At 59.7% G+C, this 22,231-nt stretch overlaps 2 protein-coding genes across 5 annotated transcripts in view; both read right to left on the reverse strand.

The window, feature by feature from the left end:
• SPATC1 (spermatogenesis and centriole associated 1) overlaps positions 1-4,958 on the reverse strand; it is a 25,750-nt gene extending 20,792 nt beyond the window's left edge. Inside the window, exons 1-4 of one of the 2 annotated variants that reach the window (XM_049632775.1) lie at positions 4,407-4,958; positions 3,323-3,532; positions 2,366-2,463; positions 1,802-2,140 (exon numbers count right to left, since the gene is read on the reverse strand). In XM_049632775.1, coding sequence (XP_049488732.1) covers positions 1,802-2,140; positions 2,366-2,463; positions 3,323-3,411 — 526 coding nt within the window. In that variant the 5' untranslated portion in view covers positions 3,412-3,532; positions 4,407-4,958. Of the gene's footprint in view, positions 1-1,801; positions 2,486-3,322; positions 3,533-4,406 lie in introns of those variants that run through there. The other variant, XM_049632776.1, reaches the window with a different exon arrangement.
• A 14,330-nt stretch (positions 4,959-19,288) lies between these two features.
• Positions 19,289-22,231, reverse strand: part of GRINA (glutamate ionotropic receptor NMDA type subunit associated protein 1) — a 10,490-nt gene continuing 7,547 nt past the window's right edge. For all 3 annotated transcript variants that reach the window (XM_049632786.1, XM_049632785.1, XM_049632787.1), the window contains exons 2-7: positions 21,134-21,491; positions 20,937-21,049; positions 20,668-20,868; positions 20,424-20,552; positions 20,109-20,252; positions 19,289-20,009 (exon numbers count right to left, since the gene is read on the reverse strand). In XM_049632786.1, the coding sequence (XP_049488743.1) occupies positions 19,860-20,009; positions 20,109-20,252; positions 20,424-20,552; positions 20,668-20,868; positions 20,937-21,049; positions 21,134-21,467 (1,071 nt within the window). In that variant the 5' untranslated portion in view covers positions 21,468-21,491 and the 3' untranslated portion in view covers positions 19,289-19,859. The remainder of the gene's footprint in view (positions 20,010-20,108; positions 20,253-20,423; positions 20,553-20,667; positions 20,869-20,936; positions 21,050-21,133; positions 21,492-22,231) is intronic.

Raw genomic sequence — 22,231 nt, forward strand, 5'->3', positions numbered from 1 at the left:
CTCACCCACACCCCCACCCACCCCCCCCCCCCCCCCCCCCCCCCCCCCCCGCCACACACACGCACCCAGTACGCTCACCCACACACAGCCTGGGCGTCAGCCTCACTGACGGGTCCCGTGTCCCTGCTGTCCCCTGGTCCCGGCGTTTGCAGGAGCTGCTGCTCGCCCGCTAATGCCTTCCCACCACCGTGGGCTCACCCCCTCCAGAAAGCCTTTCCTAACCCCCTAAGCTGGGCCCCTCAGGAGGGGGAAGAACCAACGTGGCCCAAGGATTCTGTTAAGAATCAAGCCCAAAAGGAGAAGACTTACTTTTTTGTGAAGCTTTGAGATTTCTTTTATTTTGTATCTCCCCGCGTCTTTATTTTTGCCGACGACGCATTGTCTCGGTCGTTACAATAAAGCCTTTCCGAGGAGAGGCCTGAGCTCTTGTGGCCAGTGAGGGGGTGAAGGCCGCGCGGATGAACAGTGTGGTTCAAGAGCAGGGAAGCCGGTGTGTGGGGACCAGAGGGAGGCAGCTTCCAAGAGTAAGGGCCTGGCGTGGGACCCTCAGGGCAGGAGCACAGACCTGGGAGGCTTTAGCATCCCAGTGGAAAGGCCAAGTTCTCAATCAGAAACGTGTGGTTGGGAGTGAGCCGAGTGCCAGGGAGTTGCTGGGCCTGCACGACTGTCTGCAGGGGCCTCCAGCCCCGTGGAGGATGGGGGCCCCTGCTGGGCTGGCTGGCAGTAGAGCTCGGGGCCCGGGCTGGCCCGGAGCAGGGGGTGGGTGACGCTGCCGAGGGTAAACCCAGAAAGAGGGGGGGTCATCGGTCCCAAATTGCATGCAGAGGTTTAGAAGGATGTGGCACTTAGGAAGCCACCTGTGACCTTCCCGGAGCAGCTGAGTGTTGTGGCCCACGGCCGAGCTGCAGGGGCCCCAGGATGGGCAGAGTCCTCCTCTCCGGGAGGAAGGCCATTCTGGGCCCGACTGGGGACGAAGGGGCCAGCGGGAGGGCGGGGCGCAGGGCCTTCTCTGGCACAGGGAGGACCTTGTCGGGAGGGGACGGCTGCGGTGTGACCACCGCAGGGTTTTATCGCCGGCTCGCCCTGTGTAACCTTCACAGCACACTGCCAGCCACGGACTCCTATCGCCTCACCCTGGGGCCTTGCCACCCCCAGAAATTCCCCCTCCGTTATCTTCAGTGCCAGCCAGTTTCTGCCCACAGCTTTCTGTCTCCAGCCCCTCCCTGCCCCTATCACCACACTCAGCCGCGTGGCCTCCCAGCCCCCTCCTGGCTCAGTCCCTGCTCCCGAGGCCCCAGCCTGCCTGCCGATCACCGCTTTTTCTGCAAATGCCCGCTGGTGCTTTGCCTCTTCCGTCTCACCCTACATCTTCTCCAGCCCCAGGGCTCTGCCACACGCTAATGACTCCCAGACCTCAGCTTCGGTCCTGGTTTCTGTCCCTGGCTCCTGGATCTGGGCTGTCTGTCAGTGGCCATCTCTAGGCGCAGGGCCCTGGGGGGTGCTCGGGGGGAGGGGAGCGGGGGAAGGAGGGCAAGCGACACACTAGACCCAGGAGCGCGGCACATTTGGATCCCACAGCTGGGAAACTCGCAGCCTTTGGGGCTGCTTGGATGGTCAGCCTAGAGGAGGGGGGTGAGCGGGGCCTCCTCCCATCAGGGTGCAGGAATTGGTGCCCAGCTCTGCCCTCCGTCCCGATGGTCCCGTGTCCTCCCCTGGTGGGGCCACCGTCCCACCCGCTCGTTACTATCCGTGCCCTGTCTCCAGGACTCCCAGAGACCCCCTCCCCGCCCCAGTCTCTTACAGTTTCCCTGGTGTTGAGGAGTGGCCGCCATCTGGCCGAACCCGGTGCTGAAGCCGCTGATGCCCAGGCCGCCCGCCTGCGTCTTGATCGCCGACTTGAGCTCGTGATTCTCCCGAATGAGCCGCACCAGCTTCTTTAGCTCCTCATTCTCCCTCACCAGCCTCTCGATCTGATGCCGGAGCCCCTCATAATTGGCGAGTAGAGACATGCCCCGGGGCAACGGGATGGGTGCAGCCCGAGTCGGGGCTCTGCACCTGGAGACTGCCCAGGGCCGCGGGCCTCGCCCGGGCGGGAGGAGGGCACCAGGGTTTGCCAGAGGCAAGGCTGGCCCAGTGGGCCCTGGGTATTGTGAGGTCAGAGGCTGTGCCCCGCTCCCGGCCCTCTCTGCTCTGCCAGGCTCAGCCCTCCGTGCTCCAGGCCTGTGCACAGGTCCTGCCTCGGCTGGGATGCACTGACCCCTCCTGTGTCTGCAGGGGCCTGCTCCCTCAAGCGTCCTGTCACCCCAGCGAGCTCATCTCTGCCCTCCAGGCTTCCCTGCAGCCGCGCCTCCATCCCAGCGCTTACCTGGCTCTGTGCACTTGGCTGCTGGTGCTGTTGGGCTCACTTTACGGTGACGTGGGCGTGCTGTAGCTCCCCAGCACCCAGCAGAGGGCCTAGGTGCACTGCAGGTGGGTAACCAGTGATCTTCTGTGGAATGGAAACTCATCACCCGTCTTCCTGGCTAGGGTACCCTTTCCTTGGGACGCTGAGCACACCTGGAGCTAGCCTGTTGGCCTCTCTCCAGGACATTCTACCTTGGGCCCCTGGACAGTGGCCATACTTTCTTCCAACCCAGGTGCTCAAAGCCTGTCTCTGACTGCTGGCCCGGGGCTCCCTTGTCCACGCTCCTGGCTCCCTATAGCTTGGAGTCTCCGCTTCTGGTGACTCTGGGCCCCACCCTTCCCCCTACGGTACCCGTGTGAGTTCAAGACTCAAGACTGTGTTCTTCGGCAGGTCGTCAGGTTTCAGGAATTCAGACCTGGGAGTCCCCGTCATGTTCTCTTTCTTTTTTTTTTAAATTTTTTTAATGTTTATTTATTTTTGAGACAGAGAGAGACAGAGCATGAACGGGGGAGGGTCAGAGAGAGAGAGAGACACAGAATCCGAAGCAGGCTCCGGGCTGTCAGCACAGAGCCCGACGCGGGGCTCGAACCCACGGACCGTGAGATCGTGACCTGAGCCGAAGTCGGACGCTCAACCGACTGAGCCACCCAGGCGCCCCCGTGCTCCCTTTTTAAGAACTGTCTGCTCAGAAATCTTGGGGGGTCTGACCTTGGGAGTCAAGTGAGGCGGTGTCCTGGGGTGTCCACCCAGGCGGAGAGGGCAGTGAGGCCCAGGTCTAAGCCGGAGGTGGGGGTGAGGACTGGTTCGGAGTCAGCCTGAGTTGAGCATTCTACCTGGGCCTCACAGTGGGGGCCTGCCCCCACCCTCCTCCCACACCCTGGACAGTCATCGCGGCTGCGTCACTGTGGCCCCTTTCACCTGGTGGGGGGAGGGGTGCCGTCACCGCTCTGCTGTTCACAGTGTGGGGAAGTGAGCTTCTCATGGCTTTCCCCCTCGCCTTCTACCATCCAGTCTTGCCTGGCCGTTGGCCTCTCCTTGGGTTGACGCAGCTGGGGTGGTTCCGTCGACGGGTCAGTGGGGCTGAGCTACGGTGCCCAGGTGTTTGGTCGAACACTGGTGTAGATATTGCTGTGAAAATATCTTGTAAAGTGACTGGCATCTACAATCAGTCGATTTGATGTGGGTAGGACCTCATCTAAGCAGCTGAAGGCCTCAGGAGCAGAAAACCTCAGGAGCCCAGGTTTTCCAGGGAGGAAGGATTCCTGCCTCGCTGCTCTCTCACACGGCTGCCTGAGTTTCCAGCCTGCTGGCCTCCTCTACAGATTTGGGACTTGCCAGTCCCCACAACTGCACGAGCCCATTCCTTAAAGCTCTTAACATCTGAGGAATCCGACTGCTACTTCCCTTTACGCAGTGCTTTTTCCCTCCGAAAACGGTATATTGAGCACCTACTGTGTGGCGGGCATTGTGTTAGAAATTGGGGGTTTAGTGAATCACTATATTGTACACCTGGAGCTAAAATAACACCGGAATTGTTCTATTATCCTTCCCCTTCCCATCGTGCAGCCTGGGGACAGGGCAGACCGCGGCCCCCCCACCGGGTCTCCGGGCACCGCGCCGCGGCCGGCGGCCCGTCCCGTGCGGACAGCCCAGGCCCCTCTCTGGTCTCTGTCCCTCCACTCTTATCTCCCTTCCTTCCAGTTTGCTTATCTTGTCGTTGTTCTGTCCTGTGTACAACTGTCCTTCTGTGCCCAAACCTAGCGGGCTTGAGTTTGGGACGAAGTAGCAAAAGTCCGCAAAGAGCGAGGACTTCGGCCAAAGCTTTACCCACAGCAACTTGGATGGCGTGACGGGAGCCAGAGGGAGTGGGCGGCCCTCCCCGCCTTCTCCCTGACTCTTCCCGAAGGACTGGCAGGAAGCTCCCGGCTTCCCGGCTTCCCGGCTTCACGCGGGGTTTGCTCCGCATCCCTCACGGCGCATTAGGAATTCACTTCACACATACCTCCAGTGTCCCCACTGGTGCTGAGTCAGGCGTCTCCACTGCTGGTCTCAGGTCACTGGCTTTGCACAGTTTGTCCCCATTCAAATTTGCCTCCTGAGATTCCGCTCAGCACAGCAGCTTGGCGAGGCCTCAGGGGATCTTTGCTCCCTTCTTGGCTTGGGACTCTTTGTCCGTTTCCTTGTAAAAGCCATCTTCTCGAGGCAAAAAGTTGCTGCAGAACAGGGACCTTTAACCCGGAGCCCTCCGTCCACACCCCCTCCTACCTCCGTCCACACGGGCGGGCTGCGGCGTGCCGTTCTTGGCTTGTGGGAGGCGGTCCCAGGGAAGGAACCGTGCTGCCCGTGGCCCTAGCGTCCTAGCAATCCTGGCTGGGTGATCATTTCCGTGCTGCCTGCTGTGCCCCTTACAGCCTTGGGGTCCCACCCTGTGGCCCACAAGGAGCTCCTGGGAGGAATCTGCCCGGTCTGTGCTCCCACGGATCCAGCTGGCACTCGAGTGCAGTGCCCTCCTGGATGCCAGCCGCGACTCCTCCCTCCCTTTCCCTCTCCTTCACTTCAGACAACGAAAGGGCCGTGGCCAGCTCGGTTTGGGTGCTTACCGTGTGCCGGGCAGTGTTGTAACAGTCTCCCGCCTCCAGGTGGGGACACCGGTGCACAGCCCTCCATGTCCGGTGCCTGGTCCAGACCTTCCCGGGGCGCCCGGATCCCCACGGCCAGTCGGGTCTTCCCACCTTTCCCAGCGGTTGGGGCTGGGGCTTGGTGCAGGTCTTGGAGCCTGCTCTTTGACCTGCTCTTCCTGCCTCCAGCCTCACCCCTACTCAGGCAGCGTGTGTGTGTGTGTGTGTGTGTGTGTGTGTGTGTGTGTCTCCCACAGCTGCCAGGGGAGGGGGTCTTTCTGACCCCCCACTGGACCTCGGTTCTATTCAGAGAGAAGACCCCGGGTGGTGTCCCAGGAGAGGACAAAGGCCCCGGCGTACGGTCTCCACTCTGTCTGCATTCTAGAGTCCAGCACAGGCCCTGGCACATGGTAGGTGCTCAGCAAATGTGTGAATACAGTTTTTATTCAACCCTTAAATTTTGTTTTTCCTAGAAGCATTCTCCCCACGAAGCTGGAGAAGATATGCTGGCAGAAGAAACAAGGCAGGCGCTAACTGGCCTGCTGAGTGTCTGAGGATGTGCCCCTAGGTCTCTGAGGGACCGGTTGTCCCCTCCTGACGTTGTCCCCTTAGGACTGCGATGGCCCCGCTCATCCGGGCAGGGCCCGACCAGCCGGAGCTGGGAAAGGGTGCCTCAGGGGAAGATCTCTCCAGGCCTTGGCTAGAGGCAGCGTCTTCTTCTGTGAGTGTCACTTGGTCACCAACCCCACGGGTCCATTCGGTCGCTCCTCCGGAAGGGCCGAGGGGCCAGCGGAGACCAGGAGGCCTCTGTCGGTCTCTGGAGCTCGTTAGCTACAAAGCTTTGTTCGGAAGGCACCAGGAGGGGAGAGCCCGGGCGGCCTGCAGGCTAGGGGCGCCCAGGGCCGGGGCTGCTGCAGGCGGGCGGCGGGGTTCCGGACCCTGGGCTCCAGGGGTGGGCCTCCCAGCCGCCTCCCCCGCAGCCCTGATCCTCCTTGATTCCTCCTCCTTCTTCAGACCTCGGCTTGCGAGCCGCCCCCCTCTTGCAGGCTCTGCCTCCCGCTTCACCGTGTCTCCTCCCTGCGCCTCTCCTCCTTCATCTGTCCAATGGGGTAACGATGCCTCTCTTCCCCCTACTGCCCTTCCGAGACCCCGGTGAGCCCCAAGGTGCAGCAGCCTGTATCGTGTCACTGAGTCCACCACCGGCACTTTCTCTCACGAACCCTCAGGCGGCAAGAGCCCGGGCCCCGCCTGTCTCTGCTGCGTCCTCCACCCTCCCGGCCTCCAGAAGCCCAGCCTCTCCGCCAGCCCTCGTCGGGGGGCACCTCCACCGCCCGCACCCCCCACGGCGCCCCGCGGGCTTTAGGCCCCTCCCCCAGAGCTTCCCCACCCCTCACCCGCCTCCTGTGGGCTGTGTCCACTCAACGCGCCACGTGAGCCTCCCCTGCCCCAGGACCGGGCCTGAGTGGTGCCTCTGCCGGCCCCACAGCCAGGGCCGACCCGCTCCTGGTGGGGGCGGCGGGGGCGAGGGATGAGGAGTCGGCCTTTGCCCAGCCCTCACTCAGCACACTGGCAACGGACCTTTCCGAAGGAATTCTTATCAGGAACCTCCAAGAGCACAGAGGGAAGCGGTGAGCCACAGAGGGCCTGGTTTTAGGCCCAGCTCACCCTCTGCGGGCCGGTGGCCGTGGGAATGTGCGGTCACCGCAGGCTGGGCTGATCGCACCCACCCTCCAGTTTGTCTTCCGGTTGGATGCTATGTGAAGGTCACTGCGAGGTCAGGCTTGCACGTGGCGCCCGACACCTGGCCCCGATTACGGGCTTCGGAGGCTCGGGGTCCCCACGCCCCAGTGCTGCCGGAGGAAGGAGCCTGAGGCCCATGTCCCTCAGACGGGGGCCCTAGGGCCCCCACCCCCCCTTCAGCCTGTCTGGGTCCCTGAGCCTCAGTTTGGGGAATAGTGCGCTACACGTTTCCGGCCGCAGGGGAGTGGGGGTGTCTCGTCCTCAGAGCGAACCGGACACAAACACGGAGGGTTTTGCTTCAGTGCTCATTGCAAACGTGCATTGTGTCCGTGCGGCCCGTACACGCGGCCGGTCCCGTTCGTTGGCGTGCATTTTGCCCACGAGAAACGTTAGGTGGAAGTGGAAAGCAAATGCTGCACCCAGCCGAGCAGACCTGGCCGCGTAGACGCGTGCCAGACACCCGCCGGGCCACGCCCGACCGCCTGTCGCAACTTCCCAGCTGGTTTCCCGATAACCGGCAGGCCCCGCCCCCGCGCCCCACCGCGGGCGGGCCTTCCGGTAAACACCCCGGTCGGTCGTGGGGGTGTCTGTGTGTCCTCGCCGGTCGGCACTCGTGCGCCGGGGCACCGTCTTCCCTGGGCTTCCGCCCCCTGTCGCTGAGGGTGGGGACTGGGGGCGGCCGGTGACCGCGCCAGACCACTGATTCGTCCCCTGTGGTCTGGCTCCGGCCACCGCCCCCCCCTCCCCACCCCCGGCCGGGCTGTTTCTCTGTCCGTTCGCAGCCGCGTCCGACGCGTCCCAGCTGCGTGCACATGCGCTCGAAGCCCTAGGCACACGGTGTGGGCGAGACTGGAGGGGTGCCCGGCCCTGAGGGCGCGGGTCGTGCAGGGGAATGGGGTGATGGGGAAAGATGGGCAGGGCGGGCCGGAGGGCCTCGGAGGCGGTGTTGCCGCCGAGGGCGGGGGATGAGGAAGCAGAGCAAAGGTCCTGAGGCAGGAAGCAGCACAGCACACGGAGGGACGGGGAGAGAACTGTGGGACTGGACGGTGTGGGCAGGGACGAGGAGGCGCCGTCAGCGAGGGAGGCTGCGGTGGGAGCGCAGGGGTGTAGGCAGGGGGCAGGGCAGGGTGGTTTGGAGCGTGTGAGGGCCTAGGAAGTGCTCTAGAGGCAGCAGCTGCTGTTTGCCTGTGGGAGCCGATTGAGGTGGAGGTGGTGAGGGGAGTGGGGCAAGCCGGCGGGCAGTGCTGAGGTCCGTGAGGGGCCACAGGGAGGACGTCGGGCCACCGCGCCCTGGGACGGCCTCAGGACGGGGCAGGCAAGGCCTGTCAGAGGGGACCAAGAAGGAGTGTGGGGCAGGCCTGCACCCTGGGGGAGGAAAGGCAACTGGAGCCTTGGGCGGGGCGGGGGGAGGGGGAAGAGGTGTGGATTTGAGCCCAGGGCTGGGAGGGGAGTGCCCCCAAGGTAGAGTCCTTGTGCAGGGCCTGTCATCTGCAGCTGGCGCTAATAACGGGGAGCCTCGGTGGGCCTTGCTTTGGGAGCCTGCAGGCAGGAGGCGCCTGGGGAAGGTTGAAATCCTGGGGGGCCGTGCCCGCAGGGGTGAGAGGAGGCGGCCAGGGTGGGAAGGGGGTGGGCAGGACCGACAGGAGGGGAGGGGGCCTGAGGCTCCGCGATCGGGACCTTCCAAGGGGAGCATTGGAGGGGCGGGTGGACAGAGGGCCGAGGGGAGACGGACGACGCTAGAGATGCCGTTAGGGCACATCCAGGAGGAAGCCAGACGCTGGCGGGAGCAAGTGTAGGTCCCCCCCAGTGCCCCGGGCCCCCTCCTGGCTGGTCCTCGGGCCGACCACCTTCTGCCGAGCAGCTCTTATGTGAAGAACTGGGGACACAAAATAAACGAGAGCCTCTGCCCCGAGTTCGGTGTCTTCAGGGGACAAAGCGGCCAGCCTCGGCAGCGGGGCGCCCAGGAGGGCAGGTGAGACGCCTGACGAGGGGGCTGGGCGCCCAGGGAGGGCGTGACTCCCGCCGGCCCAGTAGGACTGTGGCTGCAGGGGCCACAGCTGAGATTCGTACAGGCAACGGTAGCTTTTGGGGGGCCTTTAAGCCGGAGTGAGGTCCTCACCTGTGTGTCCGGTTCCAGACTGGCAGTGGGGAGGCCGATGCTCGAGGGGCTCTTGCCGGGTTCAGGTGGGAGGCCACGTGGGCTTCAAGCAGGACCGAAGCACCGTGAGTTGAACGGGGGTGGGGTGGGTGGGGGCACGGGAAGAAAACCGCCCCGTGCCCTCGTACAGGGCGAAAGAGGCGGATCCCGGAAGACCGGCATCGGCGGGTGAATCAGCTCTGGCGGGGCTACTTCATTTTCTCGGCGTCCCAGACCCTCCGAGGGCTGTCCCCGTCCCACCTTCCCCTCCACACTGGACTCCGGGAACGCGGCACGCTCTCTAACGCACAAGGCGGTTCCACAAGGGCTAGATTCGTTGAGCGCCGGTCGGGTGCCGCATCTCACGCGAGGCATCGGGGTAGCAGTGGTTGTGCCGCGGCCACTAGAGAGTCACGTGAGGTCGGACGCACCTGCCAGCGGACGGGCAACCGCCACACGGGGGGCAGGGGTTCTGCTGGAGGAGCGGAGGCAAAGGGCGTGAAGCCCCGGATGGTGGGGGTCAGGGGAGCGCTCCAGGGGGACGGGTTCTCACATCTAATCCGTAAGGAGGAGCCGCCCGGGTTGAAGGAAGATGAGGTGGGGACCATCCAACGCACAGAAGCAGGTGCGGCTGACGCGTGCACGGTGGGGGCGAGTGGGAGGCGAGGGCGGTGGCCGCACAGGCATGTCACGTGGGGCCTGAGGTCACATCAGAATGTGACTTCATCCCGAGGGCGGACGGCTGTGGTTCTCACCAGGGGCTCTGCATTCGGAAGCATGGGCGGGGGTGGGGGGGTGGTTTTCCTGCCGTCACAAGGACTTGGGATATCAGTGCCCTCCTGTGCTGCGCTGGGCACTCTGCCCAGACGACGGGGTGTCCCCTTATGGTTAATTTTCTAATTGCACTGCCTTGTGGTCAGAGAACAAGGTCAGGGGAACCGGTATTCTGTGCACGCGCCACGATTTGCACGCCCGTAACCTCGTCGGCAGACGTCTAGCCGCTTACAGGGGTCTGCTAGTGTAAACGGTGACATGGCGAACGTTCCCACGTGTCTGCAGACGAACACGTGCAAACGTTTATCCTGGGCACACGTGCAGATTTCCGGGTGGCAGAAATGCAAGTTTTCCACCTGACAAGATAATGCCAAATTGGCTTACTAACTGACTTGCTCGCCAACGTACAAAGTGATTCCTGGTGCTGCGTGACTTCTCCAACGCCTGACGTTGCCGGGCTTGTGCATTTTTTCTGACTGAGTGGACATTAACTGGCATCTCGCCGTGGTCGCGGCCTCGGTCGTGCAGGTGTCCGTTGAGCGCATACGCTGTGCCCGCCATTGCTTGCCTTCCCCTGATGATTTATGAGGTTGGACCTGCCACTGTGCGTGTTGTGGCCATTTGTGGTCGCTCTTCTGTGAAACAGCCGTCGCAGTGTCCCCCCAGGGGTCTCAGTCTGCGGGATACCCAGCCCCGGCCACAAGGTAACCAGGGGTCTCCCTTGGCATCCGGCTGCTCACAGGGCAGGAAATGGAGCTTGGCCAGTGCCGCAGCCGCGTCTTCTTTTTCTGACGGGGTCACGGAGCCGACAAGTCCACCTCCGTGGACCCACAGGTGCCAACTCACGCTCAAGGAGGTGAGGTCCACGTTGGGCAGGGCGAGAGCCGCCCTGGCCTCCAAAGCTTGCGCCTCACGGCAGTCGTCGGGCCTTGGGCCCTTGCACGGACGGAGCTTCTGGGGTCCTGATTCAGGAGCCACTGTCCCCCAGGGGGCTCAGAGTACGGCTTCCCTCAGCCATTGCTGCTTCCTTTCCACTTGCTGCCCGTCCACGGGCCGCTTACCAGTAGGGCAAAGCATTACCATAAGCAGTGCTGCGAGTCAAACCGCCAACCTTCTAGCTTTACCCGATTACCGGGGGTGCACAGGGAGTTCACCGAAGGTCACACTGTCAAGCAGAAGAGGAGTTTTGTTAATCTTTTGCCCACATTCACATTTTATTTTTTATTTTTTTCATGTTCATATTTTAATTTGAGAGACAGAGGGAGAGAACAGGCGAGTGAGGGGCAGGGGGAGAGAGAGAGAGAATCTTAAGGGGGGGATCGATCCCGTGACCCTGGGACCGTGACTTGAGCCAAGACCGAGAGTTGGACACTCAACCGACTTAAGCCACCTAGGAGCCCCCACGTTCCTATTTTTTTTTTAATTAAAAAATTAACGTTTTATTTATTTTTTTTAACGTTTATTTATTTTTGAGACAGAGAGAGACAGAGCATGAATGGGGGAGGGTCAGAGAGAGGGAGACACAGAATCTGAAACAGGCTCCGGGCTCTGAGCTGTCAGCACAGGGGCCCGATGCGGGGCTCGAAATCACGGACCGCGAGATCGTGACCTGAGCCGAAGTCGGCGCTCAACCGACTGAGCCACCCAGGCGCCCCCCTAACGGTCTTTTAATCAGACAGTGCGTATTCTTTGGCGTCTGGCGTCTCTTGCTCAGCGTTCTGATCTTGAGATCCACTCACGGGGCTGTGTTGGCATTACTGGCTCACTGCTCTTTATGGCTCGGTGGCATTTCATCACATGACTGTGTCACAATTTATCCACTCACCTTTGATGGACATTTCAGTCATTTCCATGTTTGGCTCTCATGGATGAAGCCCACCATGAACATTTGTGTATACATCTTTGGATAAAAATCTAGGAGCGACGTTGCGAGATCGTATGGTAAATAGCTGTTTAGCGTGGTAAGAAACTGCCAAATTGTTTTCCAAAGTGGTCGTACCTTCCACGTTTCTGCCACCAGCACGTGACAGCCCTCGTTGTTCCGTGTTGCCGATGTTTGTTATTGTAAATCTTTCTGTTTTCGCTGTACTGGTCGGTGTGGACCGGTATCTCGTTGTGGCTTAACTTGCATTTCCTTGATGCCTAACGATGTTGAAAATATTTGCATGTGTTTGTTGGCCCTTTGTGTATCTTCTTTTATGAGGTTCCTAAAGTCTTTTGACCATTTTTGAAAATTAGGTTGCGTGCCTTCTGATTCTGAAATTGCAGAAGCACCTATGTGGTCTAGGTATAAACCTTTGTCAAACACGTGCATTGCACATATTTTCTCCAAGTTGTGGCTTGTCTTTTCATTTCCTCAGCAGTGTCTTTTACAATTTTTTTTTAACATTTGTTCATTTTTGAGAGACACAGAGAGACAGAGCGTGAGCAGGGGAGGGGCAGAGAGAGAGGGAGACACAGAATCCGAAGCAGGATCCAGGCCCTGAGCTGTCGGCACAGAGCCTGACGCGGGGCTTGAACCCACGAACCACGAGATCATGACCTGAGCCGAAGTCGGACGTTTATCTGACTGAGCCGCCCAGTGCCCCTCCTCAGCAGTGTCTTTTGGAGAGTAAAAGCTTTTAGCAAAGATTTTTTTAGTGGTTCATGCTTTTTGCGTCTTATCTAAGAAATTTGCTTATTCTAGGGTCGTGAAGAGATTCACCTGTGTTTTCATCTAGAAGGGTTTTTTTAATATATAAATTTAGCTTTTATATTTGGGTCTACGATCCATTTCAAGTTAAGTTTTGTGTGTGATGTAAGGTAAGGATTGAGATTCCTTCCTACTGGCATCTGCTGGTTCCATCAGATGGAACCATTCGTTTAAAAAAATACGTGTACGTCTCTTTCTGGATCCTCTATTCTGTTCCACTCACCCGTGTCCTCCTCATGATTATTGTCACTTCACAGTAAGTCACGAAACCAGGTGGTATAGCTTCTCCAACTTTGTTCTTTTTTCAAAATTGTTTTGACTTTTCTGCATCTTTTGCATTTCCGTTTAACTCTTAAGACGTTTGTCAATTTCTACAATAAAACCTCCTGGGATTTTGATTGTGTTGGATTTCTTTTTTTTTCTTTTTTTTTAAAGTTTATTTATTTTTGAGACAGAGAGAGACACAGCATGAACGGGGGAGGGGCAGAGAGAGAGAGGGAGACACAGAATCGGAAGCAAGCTCCAGGCTCCAAGCCATCAGCCCAGAGCCCGACGCGGGGCTCGAACTCGCGGACCGCGAGATCGTGACCTGAGCTGAAGTCGGACGCTTAACCGACTGAGCCACTCAGGCGCCCCTGATTGTGTTGGATTTCTATATCAATTTGTAGAGAATTGACCTTTTAACACCCTAAGTCTTCTGATCTATGAATGTAAATTTCTCTGTTTAGGTCGTTAAAAATACCTCTCAGAAATGTTTGTCGTGTTCAGTGGACGTGGATTGCACGTATCTTTTTAAATGTATTACTGTGTAGAAAAGGCCTGAGACCACTCCCCTGAGAAAGGTCTTTCTGCAAGGCTGGCCCTTGGTTCTCATCTAGCAGCTTGATTTCAGGAGGATTCCCACAATTCCCAGAACTGATGGGCTGAAGGAACTCTGCCTAAGCCGTTCGTTCAAACGACATGGCTTCTGCTGAGCGTCTGGTTTCCTTCTGAGAGTCTGGGGGTTGCTACAGAACACGGGCAGAGGGTGCCTATGTGATCAGCCCCTAGAAAAACCTTGGGCGCTGAGTCTGCAGTGAGCATCCTTGATCAACAACATTTCACACATGTGATCACAGCTCCTTGGTCAAGGAATTGGGTTCATCTTGTGAACAGGGAGGAGACCCTTGAAAGCTTGCACTTGATTTCCTTCAGATTTTGCCACATGAGTTCTTTTCCTTGCTGATTTTGCTTTGTATTACTTCTCTTTAATAAATCCTAATGGTGAGTTGGAGTAGACGCTAAGTCCTGTGAGTCCTAGCGAATCACCAAACCTGAGCGTGGTCTTAGGGAGCCTCTGCCATAGTCCCTAAGCACTTGATGGTTTTTTTAAATGTATATATAGTTAATACGTACGTATATAGAGTTTTAAAATTTCACGTTCATAGCAGTGAACAATTACATAATGTTTTGAGCAATATGAGAATTTATTTATACGACACACCTTTACTATCTTACGGTTCCGTAGACGAGAAGTCTGATAAGTCTCGATGGGTTAAAAACCAGGTGTAGGTAGCACCGTGTTTGTTTTCAGAGGATCTCGGGAGAATTTGTTTCCTTGCTCTTTGCTGGTTCTGGAGGCCACATGCCTCCCTTGACTTGTGGTCCTAATACGTATATGACTTTGAATTAATTGATTTAGAGAGGCAGAGACAGAGGGAGAGAGAGAATCCCAAGCAGGCTCCACACTGTCAGCACAGAGCCCACGAACCGCGAGATCCTGACCTCAGCCGAAATCAAGAGTCAGACGCTTCACTGACTGAGCCCCCCAGGAGCCCCGCGTGACTCTTTAATTGTTGACCTTGTGTACTATGATCTCGTCAAACTCATTTGTTGGTTCTAGTCGTCTTGTTGGTAGATTTCAGAGGATTTCCTGTTTACGTGGTCGTGCTGCAATGAATAAACGTGCCCTTTTTTCTTGCCTTATCGTACTTGCTAGAGCCTTCAGTATGATGTTTTTGTTTTTGTTTTTGAGAAAAGTCACCTGACATCTTTATCATTTTGGGTAGGGGTGCCAGGAACTCTTTACCATCACAGGCCTCTGGCTGCACAGAGTGGAGACGGCTCTGGGGTGGCGGTGGCCCTGGGGTGGCATCCACCACAAATCAGAGTGACACTTGTAGATTGTGTGCCAGCCGCTGCTGAGGTGGCCCGGGATTCTTGTGACAGTGGGCTGCACGCGAGAGGTGGACGGCCCCGCTGGCTAGATCTCTGCCTCCCGAGCACCAGGACACCTTGGCCATCGGCCCTGGCCCCACACTCACAGTCCTGTAGCACAAGGGGTTTCGGCCTTCAGATTCTGGGGTTCGGCACTGAGTGTCTGCCTGTGTCTCCCAGTCAGGAAGCTGGGGCAGTCCCGCTGTCACTTGTGGCAGATGGGCAGACACCGTGACAGCTCCTCTCAGGCAGGGGCCAGAGAAGGAGAAGGCACCTGTGCCCAAGTTTCCCCTTTTCATAAGGGCGGCAAACACACTGGATTAGGGGCCCACCTTACTCCGGTGTGACCTTGTCCTAACTCATTACACGTGCTGTGACGGAATTTCCAGACAAGAACACACATTGAGCGCTCGGGCTTAGACTTCAACGTGTGAGTTTTGGAAAGATGCATTTCAGCGCATGATCATGGGCTCATAACAAAACCTGGGGAACTTTACGAGGTCAGCATAACGCTTTTGTGTCAGTTTTGGTAGATTGCAGGTTGATGGATTACTGGTTTTGGAAGTTTTTCAGGCATTATCTCTTCAGACGCCCCTCTTCCGCTCTCTCTTTTCCTTCCAGAACCGCACCTACCTTGCAGCCTCCTGCCCCATACCGGAAGCACATGTCTACGTTTTCTCTGGCCGTCCCTTCTCTCTCTTTGTGAGTTGGGATGTCTTCTATTGACCTCTGGGCTCAGTAATCCTTTCTTCTGACTTGTCTAATCTGTTCTTAAATGCAGCTGTTGAATTTTTAGTTTCACCTAATTGTAGTCCTCCATTCAGTTTGATTCTTTGCATAGATTCCAACTCTCTCGGGGAATTCTCCATATTCTCGTCCATGTTTCTCTACTGCCCCCTCCAATTTTTCTTAACGTATTAATCATCTTTATTTTAAAGCTCCCCTTTTTTTGCTACCTCCAATCTTTGAGTCACCCCCAGGTCTATTCCTGTATCTTATTTTTCCTCTTGGAAAAATAGTCATGTGGTCTTTTGAAACGCCTAGTAATTTTTAATTAAATGACAGCCTTTGTGTGTTAAAAAAAACAAACAAACAAAAAAAAACCCTGTAGAGGCTCCGGATGATGTCATCTCCTTACCAGGCAGACAGAATGGAGCTGATTACTTTAAACCACTAGGGACAGAGCTGAATCCAGCCTGGGTGTGGTTCTGGTTAAGGGTCTGTGCTTTAGTCCCCCAGCTGGAACCCTCCAGGCTTTCAGTCAAAAGCCTGGGGTCTCACCAAGCCTCTTTCCCTCGTGGGTCCTGGATGCTAAGTCTTATTTTTTTTAGCACGACCTCTCCAAGTCCCGTGGCTGTAACTCTTCCCTCACAGCTGAGGTGGTCTCTCCTCACATTTGTTTCTTGCATTGCTGTTCAGCGATGTGTACTTAAAACTATAAAAGTATTTTATCCAGTAGTCCTGTGTGTTAAGAGTGGGAGTTGAGACCCCAGATCTGGACTGGAAGTCCCTTGAAGGCATGTAAGGGGGCTCATCACCGTCTGCAGTGCTAAAGACGGGCGGGGTTGTGGCCTCGACTCGGGAGAAGGGTGGAGATAGGAGAAATGCCACAGGGTCCTGACAGCAATGGGGGTAGAGAGGATTTTTTTTAATTTTTTTTTTAATGTTTATTTATGAGAGAGAGAGAGAGAGACAGAATCCGAAGCAGGCTCCAGGCTCAGAGCTGCCAGCACAGAGCCCGATGCAGGGCTCGAACCCACGAACCACGAGATCATGACCTGAGCCAAAGTCGGACACGTAACCGACTGAGCCACCCAGACGCCCCAGGGTGGAGAGGATTTTGAGCCCATGCTAGAGTCCTCCCCGGACCGGGAGCTGGCCGGGCCACAAGGAACGCAGGCCAGGGCGGGATGAAGGAGCACAGAGGGCACAGACTGGAAAGAGGCATTGCCACACGAGAACCTAAGGGCGTGGAGGTTGCCATTTCGGAGGATGTGGATGGTGTCACAAAGTGGGTCGGAGGGGTGAAGACCCCTGGGGGAAGAGGCGCCTTCAGTGCTGCAGACGGGAGCTGAGAAGTTGTAGGGAGAGGGATCTGCATTTTGGACACGCTAGAAGGTCTCCAGGGCCCCACACGCCTGAGACCGAGCGAAAACAGTCAAGAGACAGAATGTTTTGCAGGCGGAAGAGGCCAAGCTTCTCGGGCCGGGCCTCCCCTCAGTGCCTCCTCCGCCCCCGCCCTGCGCCTTCCCCGCGGGCCCGCACTCATCGTCCTGCCTCCACTCAAACCGCTGCCGGCCCCTTCACTGGAGGAAGTGCTTCCTCGCTGCCCGCAGGGTAGACTCCAGACTCCGGAGCCTCCTTTCCTCGGTCGTCCGCACCTGGCCCTGACCCCCCGTGACTCTGCACGCTCCCCCCTTTCTTCCATGCGGCCGTCCCAGATGTGCCTCAGTGCGCTCTCCCGGGCTTTCAGTTTTGCCGTCCGCCCTCCTGAAAAGCCTTCCCACTAACGCTGAAGCTGAGCCAAAGTCCTGAAAGCCAAGTCCGTCTCCGTCCCTGGTCCTGGGGCAGCCAGCGCCACGTAAAGTTCATGCATTCATCCTAAGGCTGACGCCTGTGCCGTGCCTGGGCCTGCACCGGGTGCTGGCCCCGGGCGTTAGAGAGCTGGGGTCCTATGCCGGCCTCTCCGCGAGGCTCTGCACGGCCACTGGCCGTGTTGCTCGGCGAGGAGCGTGATGGAGGTGCGCACTCTGTGTCCGTTCATCTCTGGAACGAGAATGGATTTAACGCTGACCTGCGTAAATAGACATTTCGGTTGGAGAATAAATTAGCCTTCTTTGGCCTTAGTATAGTTGGCCATGACCGCGCCCTTGGGTGGAAGCTCACTGGACACGGCTGCACGTGCACAGGCCCAGCTTATGGCTCAGTGCGGCGAGGGGACCTCAGACCCCAGGGAGCCGCGGGGTCACAGGAGTGGTGCTAGAAAGGACCTATGAGGGGGGTTGGCCCTTCTGGGTGACGTGGGGAGGGCGTAAGGAAGCAGGGACTTGCTGCTGGCCCTCGTCCGGCCCCTGCCCCGCACCTCCAAACCCTGGCCATCCTGGGGGAGCCGGGCGTGTGCTCCTCCAGCTCCTTGAGAAAACACTGTCCCTGAATGTTACGCTTGGCCATTATTCCGGACTTTCGTTCACCTCAACCGATATTCTCCTTCACCACGTGAGCACCCTGTGTTTCTTCCTGGGCACGAATCCCTGATGGGTCTGTGAGCGAGCACTGAGAGGGTTCCTGCATGCTTAGAGGCCCGGGTAGGGCGGGGCACCTGCTCAAGGAGCCTGCAGCCGAGGGGAGGCGACAGAGGGGAGCCGTGCTGCCTGCCTGGCAGAGTGACAGAGGAGCACGGTGTCACATGAAGCCACCGTGGACTCCAGGAGGGGCCCCGTGGTGCACAGCCTTGCCCCGGGGAAGCGGGGCCTGCCTGGGGCTTAGGCTGTGCAAGGTCAGGCCTGGGGGTTGAGCGGCGAGGGGACGGGGGAGGCCAGCTGGGCAGCCAGCGGGCAGATGGCAGGGCCTGTGTGCTGGGCAAGGAGGGGCACTTCATCCCACTGGCGACCATCAGAGGGTTTCAAGCAGGCAGGTGTACGATCGGGGTTTTGGAAATACACCTGGCCGGCAGAGGGCTGGTGGATGTGAGCCCACAGGTAACACCTCCATGGGGAGGCCTTCCCTGGCAGGGGAAGGTGGGTAGGGAGAGGACAGAGGGCAGCTGTGGCTCTGGCCTGGGTGGCCGGGGTGGAGACCATTGGCAACGACGACACAGCAGCAGGTTGGCGGGGAGAACGTACTCGGTTCAGGCCCCAGTCGAGGTGCCTGTAGACACCTTGCAGTGCGGGAGTCCCTTCACAGACGCTGGGCTGCTGGGCCGGTTAAAGGATTGGGTTAATGGGCGGGGGGCTGGCGGGCGGAGGGGTCCCAGGAGAGGGTTCTCAAGCCAGGCTGGATGGGAGGGCCCTGCAGGGGGAAGGCCGTGGTGCTCTCAGGGCAGGGGGCTCCTCTGAGGGAGCTGGGCCCTGGGCCGTGCAGGAGCCCCTCTTTTGGGGCGTGAGGACGGGGACAGCTGGCTGGCCTCTGGATGCGCAGCCTGGAGCTAGGGTGGGTGAGGGCCCGGAAGTGAGGGAGCAAGAGTGGGGGTGGGGTATCCAGAACAAGCTGGGACTGAGGCGAGGCCAGAGGAAGGTGCAAGAGGCAGGCCGAGGGACCCCACTGGCCAAGCCCCTAGTCTTTGTCCAGCTTTCTGCCAGGGGCTCCAGGCTGCAGGTGTCTCACGGGGACGGCATGGGGAGGTGCACGGCCTCTGACTGAGGCAGGCCTAGGCACTGGTGGGCACGCTGGGGCCTGGCAGAGCCGGACTGTGAGGGGCACCATGGGCCTGCTCTGTCAGTGGCCTGTGCTGCTCCCGGGCCCAGGGCAGGATGGTAAGGGTCTCGCAAGCCCTTCGTCTGTTGTGCAGTTCCCAGGAGGGCAGGGCAAAGTCACCATCCCCCGGCCCCATGCTTAACCTCAAGAGGCCTTCGGTTTCCCGTCCGAGTCTTAGGCCTGTTCTGTCCTTGACCTGCTGTTCTGTCCTTGACCTCCCCTCCCAGCAGGCCAACCTGCTCCTCCCTCTACCTGGTGATGCTGAGAGCTTCTGCCACCCACAGAAGCGGCCGTGCCAGTGACGGGAAGGCAGAGAGCAGAAGGTCCCGTTTATTGGAATTTTAAAGACAGCAAGACGAGAGGAAGGCGCCCTCCTCCCCTGAAATACTCTCAATCTCTCTGCCCTCAGGGCTCAGCACAGGGACAAGATCCTCAGCCCTCAGGCCCCCAGAGGGCAGCGCTCCGGGGCGGGGGAGGGGAGGGGAGGGAGAGGGTTCTCTATGCCAGGCATGGGGGGGGGGGCTGGAACCGGAGGGGAGACGTGCACCCGCACCTCCTGGCTTCACCCCTCTCCCCTGGGACCTGGTGTCGCCCCCAGACCCTGGGGTGGGCTGGCAGACAGGGCTCATGCAACAGTGAGTAGGCAGGAGGAGGCATGGAGACCTGGCCCCGCTGCCCTGTGGCGGGCCGGAGGGCTAGAAGGGGCCATGCTGGCCACGGCGGGTCCAGACAGAAGTATCTGCAGTATACACACAGGAGGGTCGGAGGGGGGGCCCCTCACTCCCAGGCGGTGCCCAGAGAGAGAGAGGGGAGGTATGATGGCACTGCCACACCAGGGGCAGGGTCCAGGCCATCCAGGCCACCTGAGCGGGGCCCGGGCGCGGGCTACTCCTTGGCGCGGCCGATGATGGTGAGGATGTACAGGAAGATGTTGATGATGTCCGTGTACAGGTTCAGGGCGGCAAACACGTACTCCTCCGGGCTCAGGGACAGCTGCTTGTTCCCCAGCAGCAGCTGGGTGTCCACTGCCAGGAACTGCAGGCGACGGCAACGGGTGCTGTTGAGGGACAGGCCTGCACGCTGCGCACCCCCCCCAGCCCCCCCTCCCGGAGGGCCCCCACCGCCTCCACTCACGCAGGTGAAGAGCAGGGCGCCCAGCGAGGCGTACACGATCTCCAGGATGCGGTTCCGGATGAAAATGCAGAGGATGGCAAAGATGACCAGCACCACCATGCTCACCAGGAGCACGCCCATGCACGAGGTGAAGTCGTAGCGGGTCTGCGGGCAGGGGGGAGAGGGGGCTCTGGGGGCACGCCCATGCACGACGCCCATGCACGAGGTGAAGTAGCGGGTCTGCGGGCCGGGGTGGGGTGGGGGGCGAGGCTCTGGGTGCCGGGCCCCTGGGAGGCCTCTGGGCCCTCCGCAGCCCCGCCTTCGGGGGCCCCTCACCTGCATGGAGAAGATGACCACCGTGAAGCAGACGGTTGTCGTGATGCCCACGGCCATGATGACCGCCTCAGTGTTGTAGAAGCTGGCGATCATCCCCACCATGTAGGACAGGCTGACGGTCAGGATGGACTGTGGGGAGAGGGAGCCTTGGGTTGGGGAGCCGCTTCCAGCCCCCCACCCCCATCTTCCTGTGGCGGGAGCCCCACCCCCCCAGAACGTGGGGGCGGGGCAGGGGCGGGGTTACCAGTGCAACCAGGTTCCAGGGGTGCTTCCGCCGGAAGTCTCCGCAGCAGCTGAGGACGATGAGGGAGACGAAGAAGACTGCATAGGACACATAGTACGTCCACACGTTCTCCCGGACGAAGCCCTTCACCTCCCCGACAAAGGTGAACACGGCCACAGTGGACAGCGTCACGGACAGCTGCAGGGTCAGCACCAGGAACACCTGGGGAGGGAGCCAGCTCAGAGCCCCGCCCAGCGCGGCCCCCGCCCTCCCCGGCCTCTTCTGCCCACCTTCCGGATGAAGGCCTGGCGGATGCTCTTGTCATCCCAGTTGGTGGCAGGAAAGTCCTGGTTGTCGTAGTAGGACGGGGGACCCTCTTCATGATAGTTTCCACGCTGAGGTGCTGAGGACCAGGATGGGCTGGGTCAGTGCCACTGGAGGGCACCTAGAGCCCCTGCCTCCCCCCTGCTTCCGCCCCACTACTCACAGCCAGGGTCCTGTGCCGGGAAGGCCTGTGGTTGTCCGTAGGGGTTGGGGGGAAAGGGGCTCTGCGGATATGGCCCCTGCGGGTAGCCCCCTTGAGGGTAGGGGCCCTGAGGGTAGCCTCCTTGGGGGTAGGGGCCCTGAGGGTAGCCCCCTTGAGGGTAGGGGCTGGGGCCCTGGGGATACCCTGGCTGGCCATACGGGGAAGGCTGGAAAGGGGGCTGTGGGTAAGGGGTCCCCGGGTAGGGAGGCATGGAGGGCTGGGGTCCCCCAGGATATCCAGGATTGGGGGGAGGATAGCTGTCCCCAGACACCAAGAAACTCTTTTCATGGGGCATGGCCTCAGGTTCTGTGGTCTCCCCCTAGAGGAGAGAGAGAGAAGTCAGCCCTGCGGTGACAAGTCCCCGGAACCAGCCACCGCCGCCCCGCCCCACCTGCTGCAGGGAACCAGGACACAAAGGGGGGCACTCATGACTTTTGCCCCCAGGGGCACTGGCAGCCCAGCCTGAGCAGAAGGATCTGGAGAGCCAGTGGGGACTGGGCAGCTGGGCGCGGGGCCTCACAAGGGGCCGCTCTGAGACGACCCCAAAAGTGGAGGAGGGGACAGATAAGATGATGACTTCGTCAGCTTCGGGATTTTTGGCTTCGGTTGTTTCTTAGAAGCAACTGGAGGAGGTTTATCACCGCTGCTCGCGTCTCCTGGGTCAGAGCTCAGCCCGGGTCGGGGCTGGGGGCGCGGTCAGGGACGTGTGGGGGTGTGCCCGGACCCTCCCCTTCGCAACCCGCCCCTTAAGCAGCTTTAAGGGGCCAGAGCCGGCGGCTATTTCTATCCCAGGAAATCCCCAGGCCATCTGTGAGCAGCGAGAGCCCTGACCCTTGTCCAAAGGCAGGCCCGACCGTCCCTCGCTCCCCAGGTGGGGGCAGCAGGCCCGGATCCGCTTGCCGGGGTGCCTGCCAGGAGGGTACGCCAGGAACAGCGGGGTGCGGGGGTGTGTGGGGGATGGAAGCGACCAGAGGGCGTGCGGGGGAACAAAGCAGGCGAGACGGCGAGACGGCGAGGCGGGTGGGGGCGGCGGCCTCGGAGCCCGCACCCAGGGCGGAT

Source organism: Panthera uncia, chromosome F2, assembly GCF_023721935.1.
Source record: "Panthera uncia isolate 11264 chromosome F2, Puncia_PCG_1.0, whole genome shotgun sequence".
Taxonomy (NCBI): Eukaryota; Metazoa; Chordata; class Mammalia; order Carnivora; family Felidae; genus Panthera; species Panthera uncia.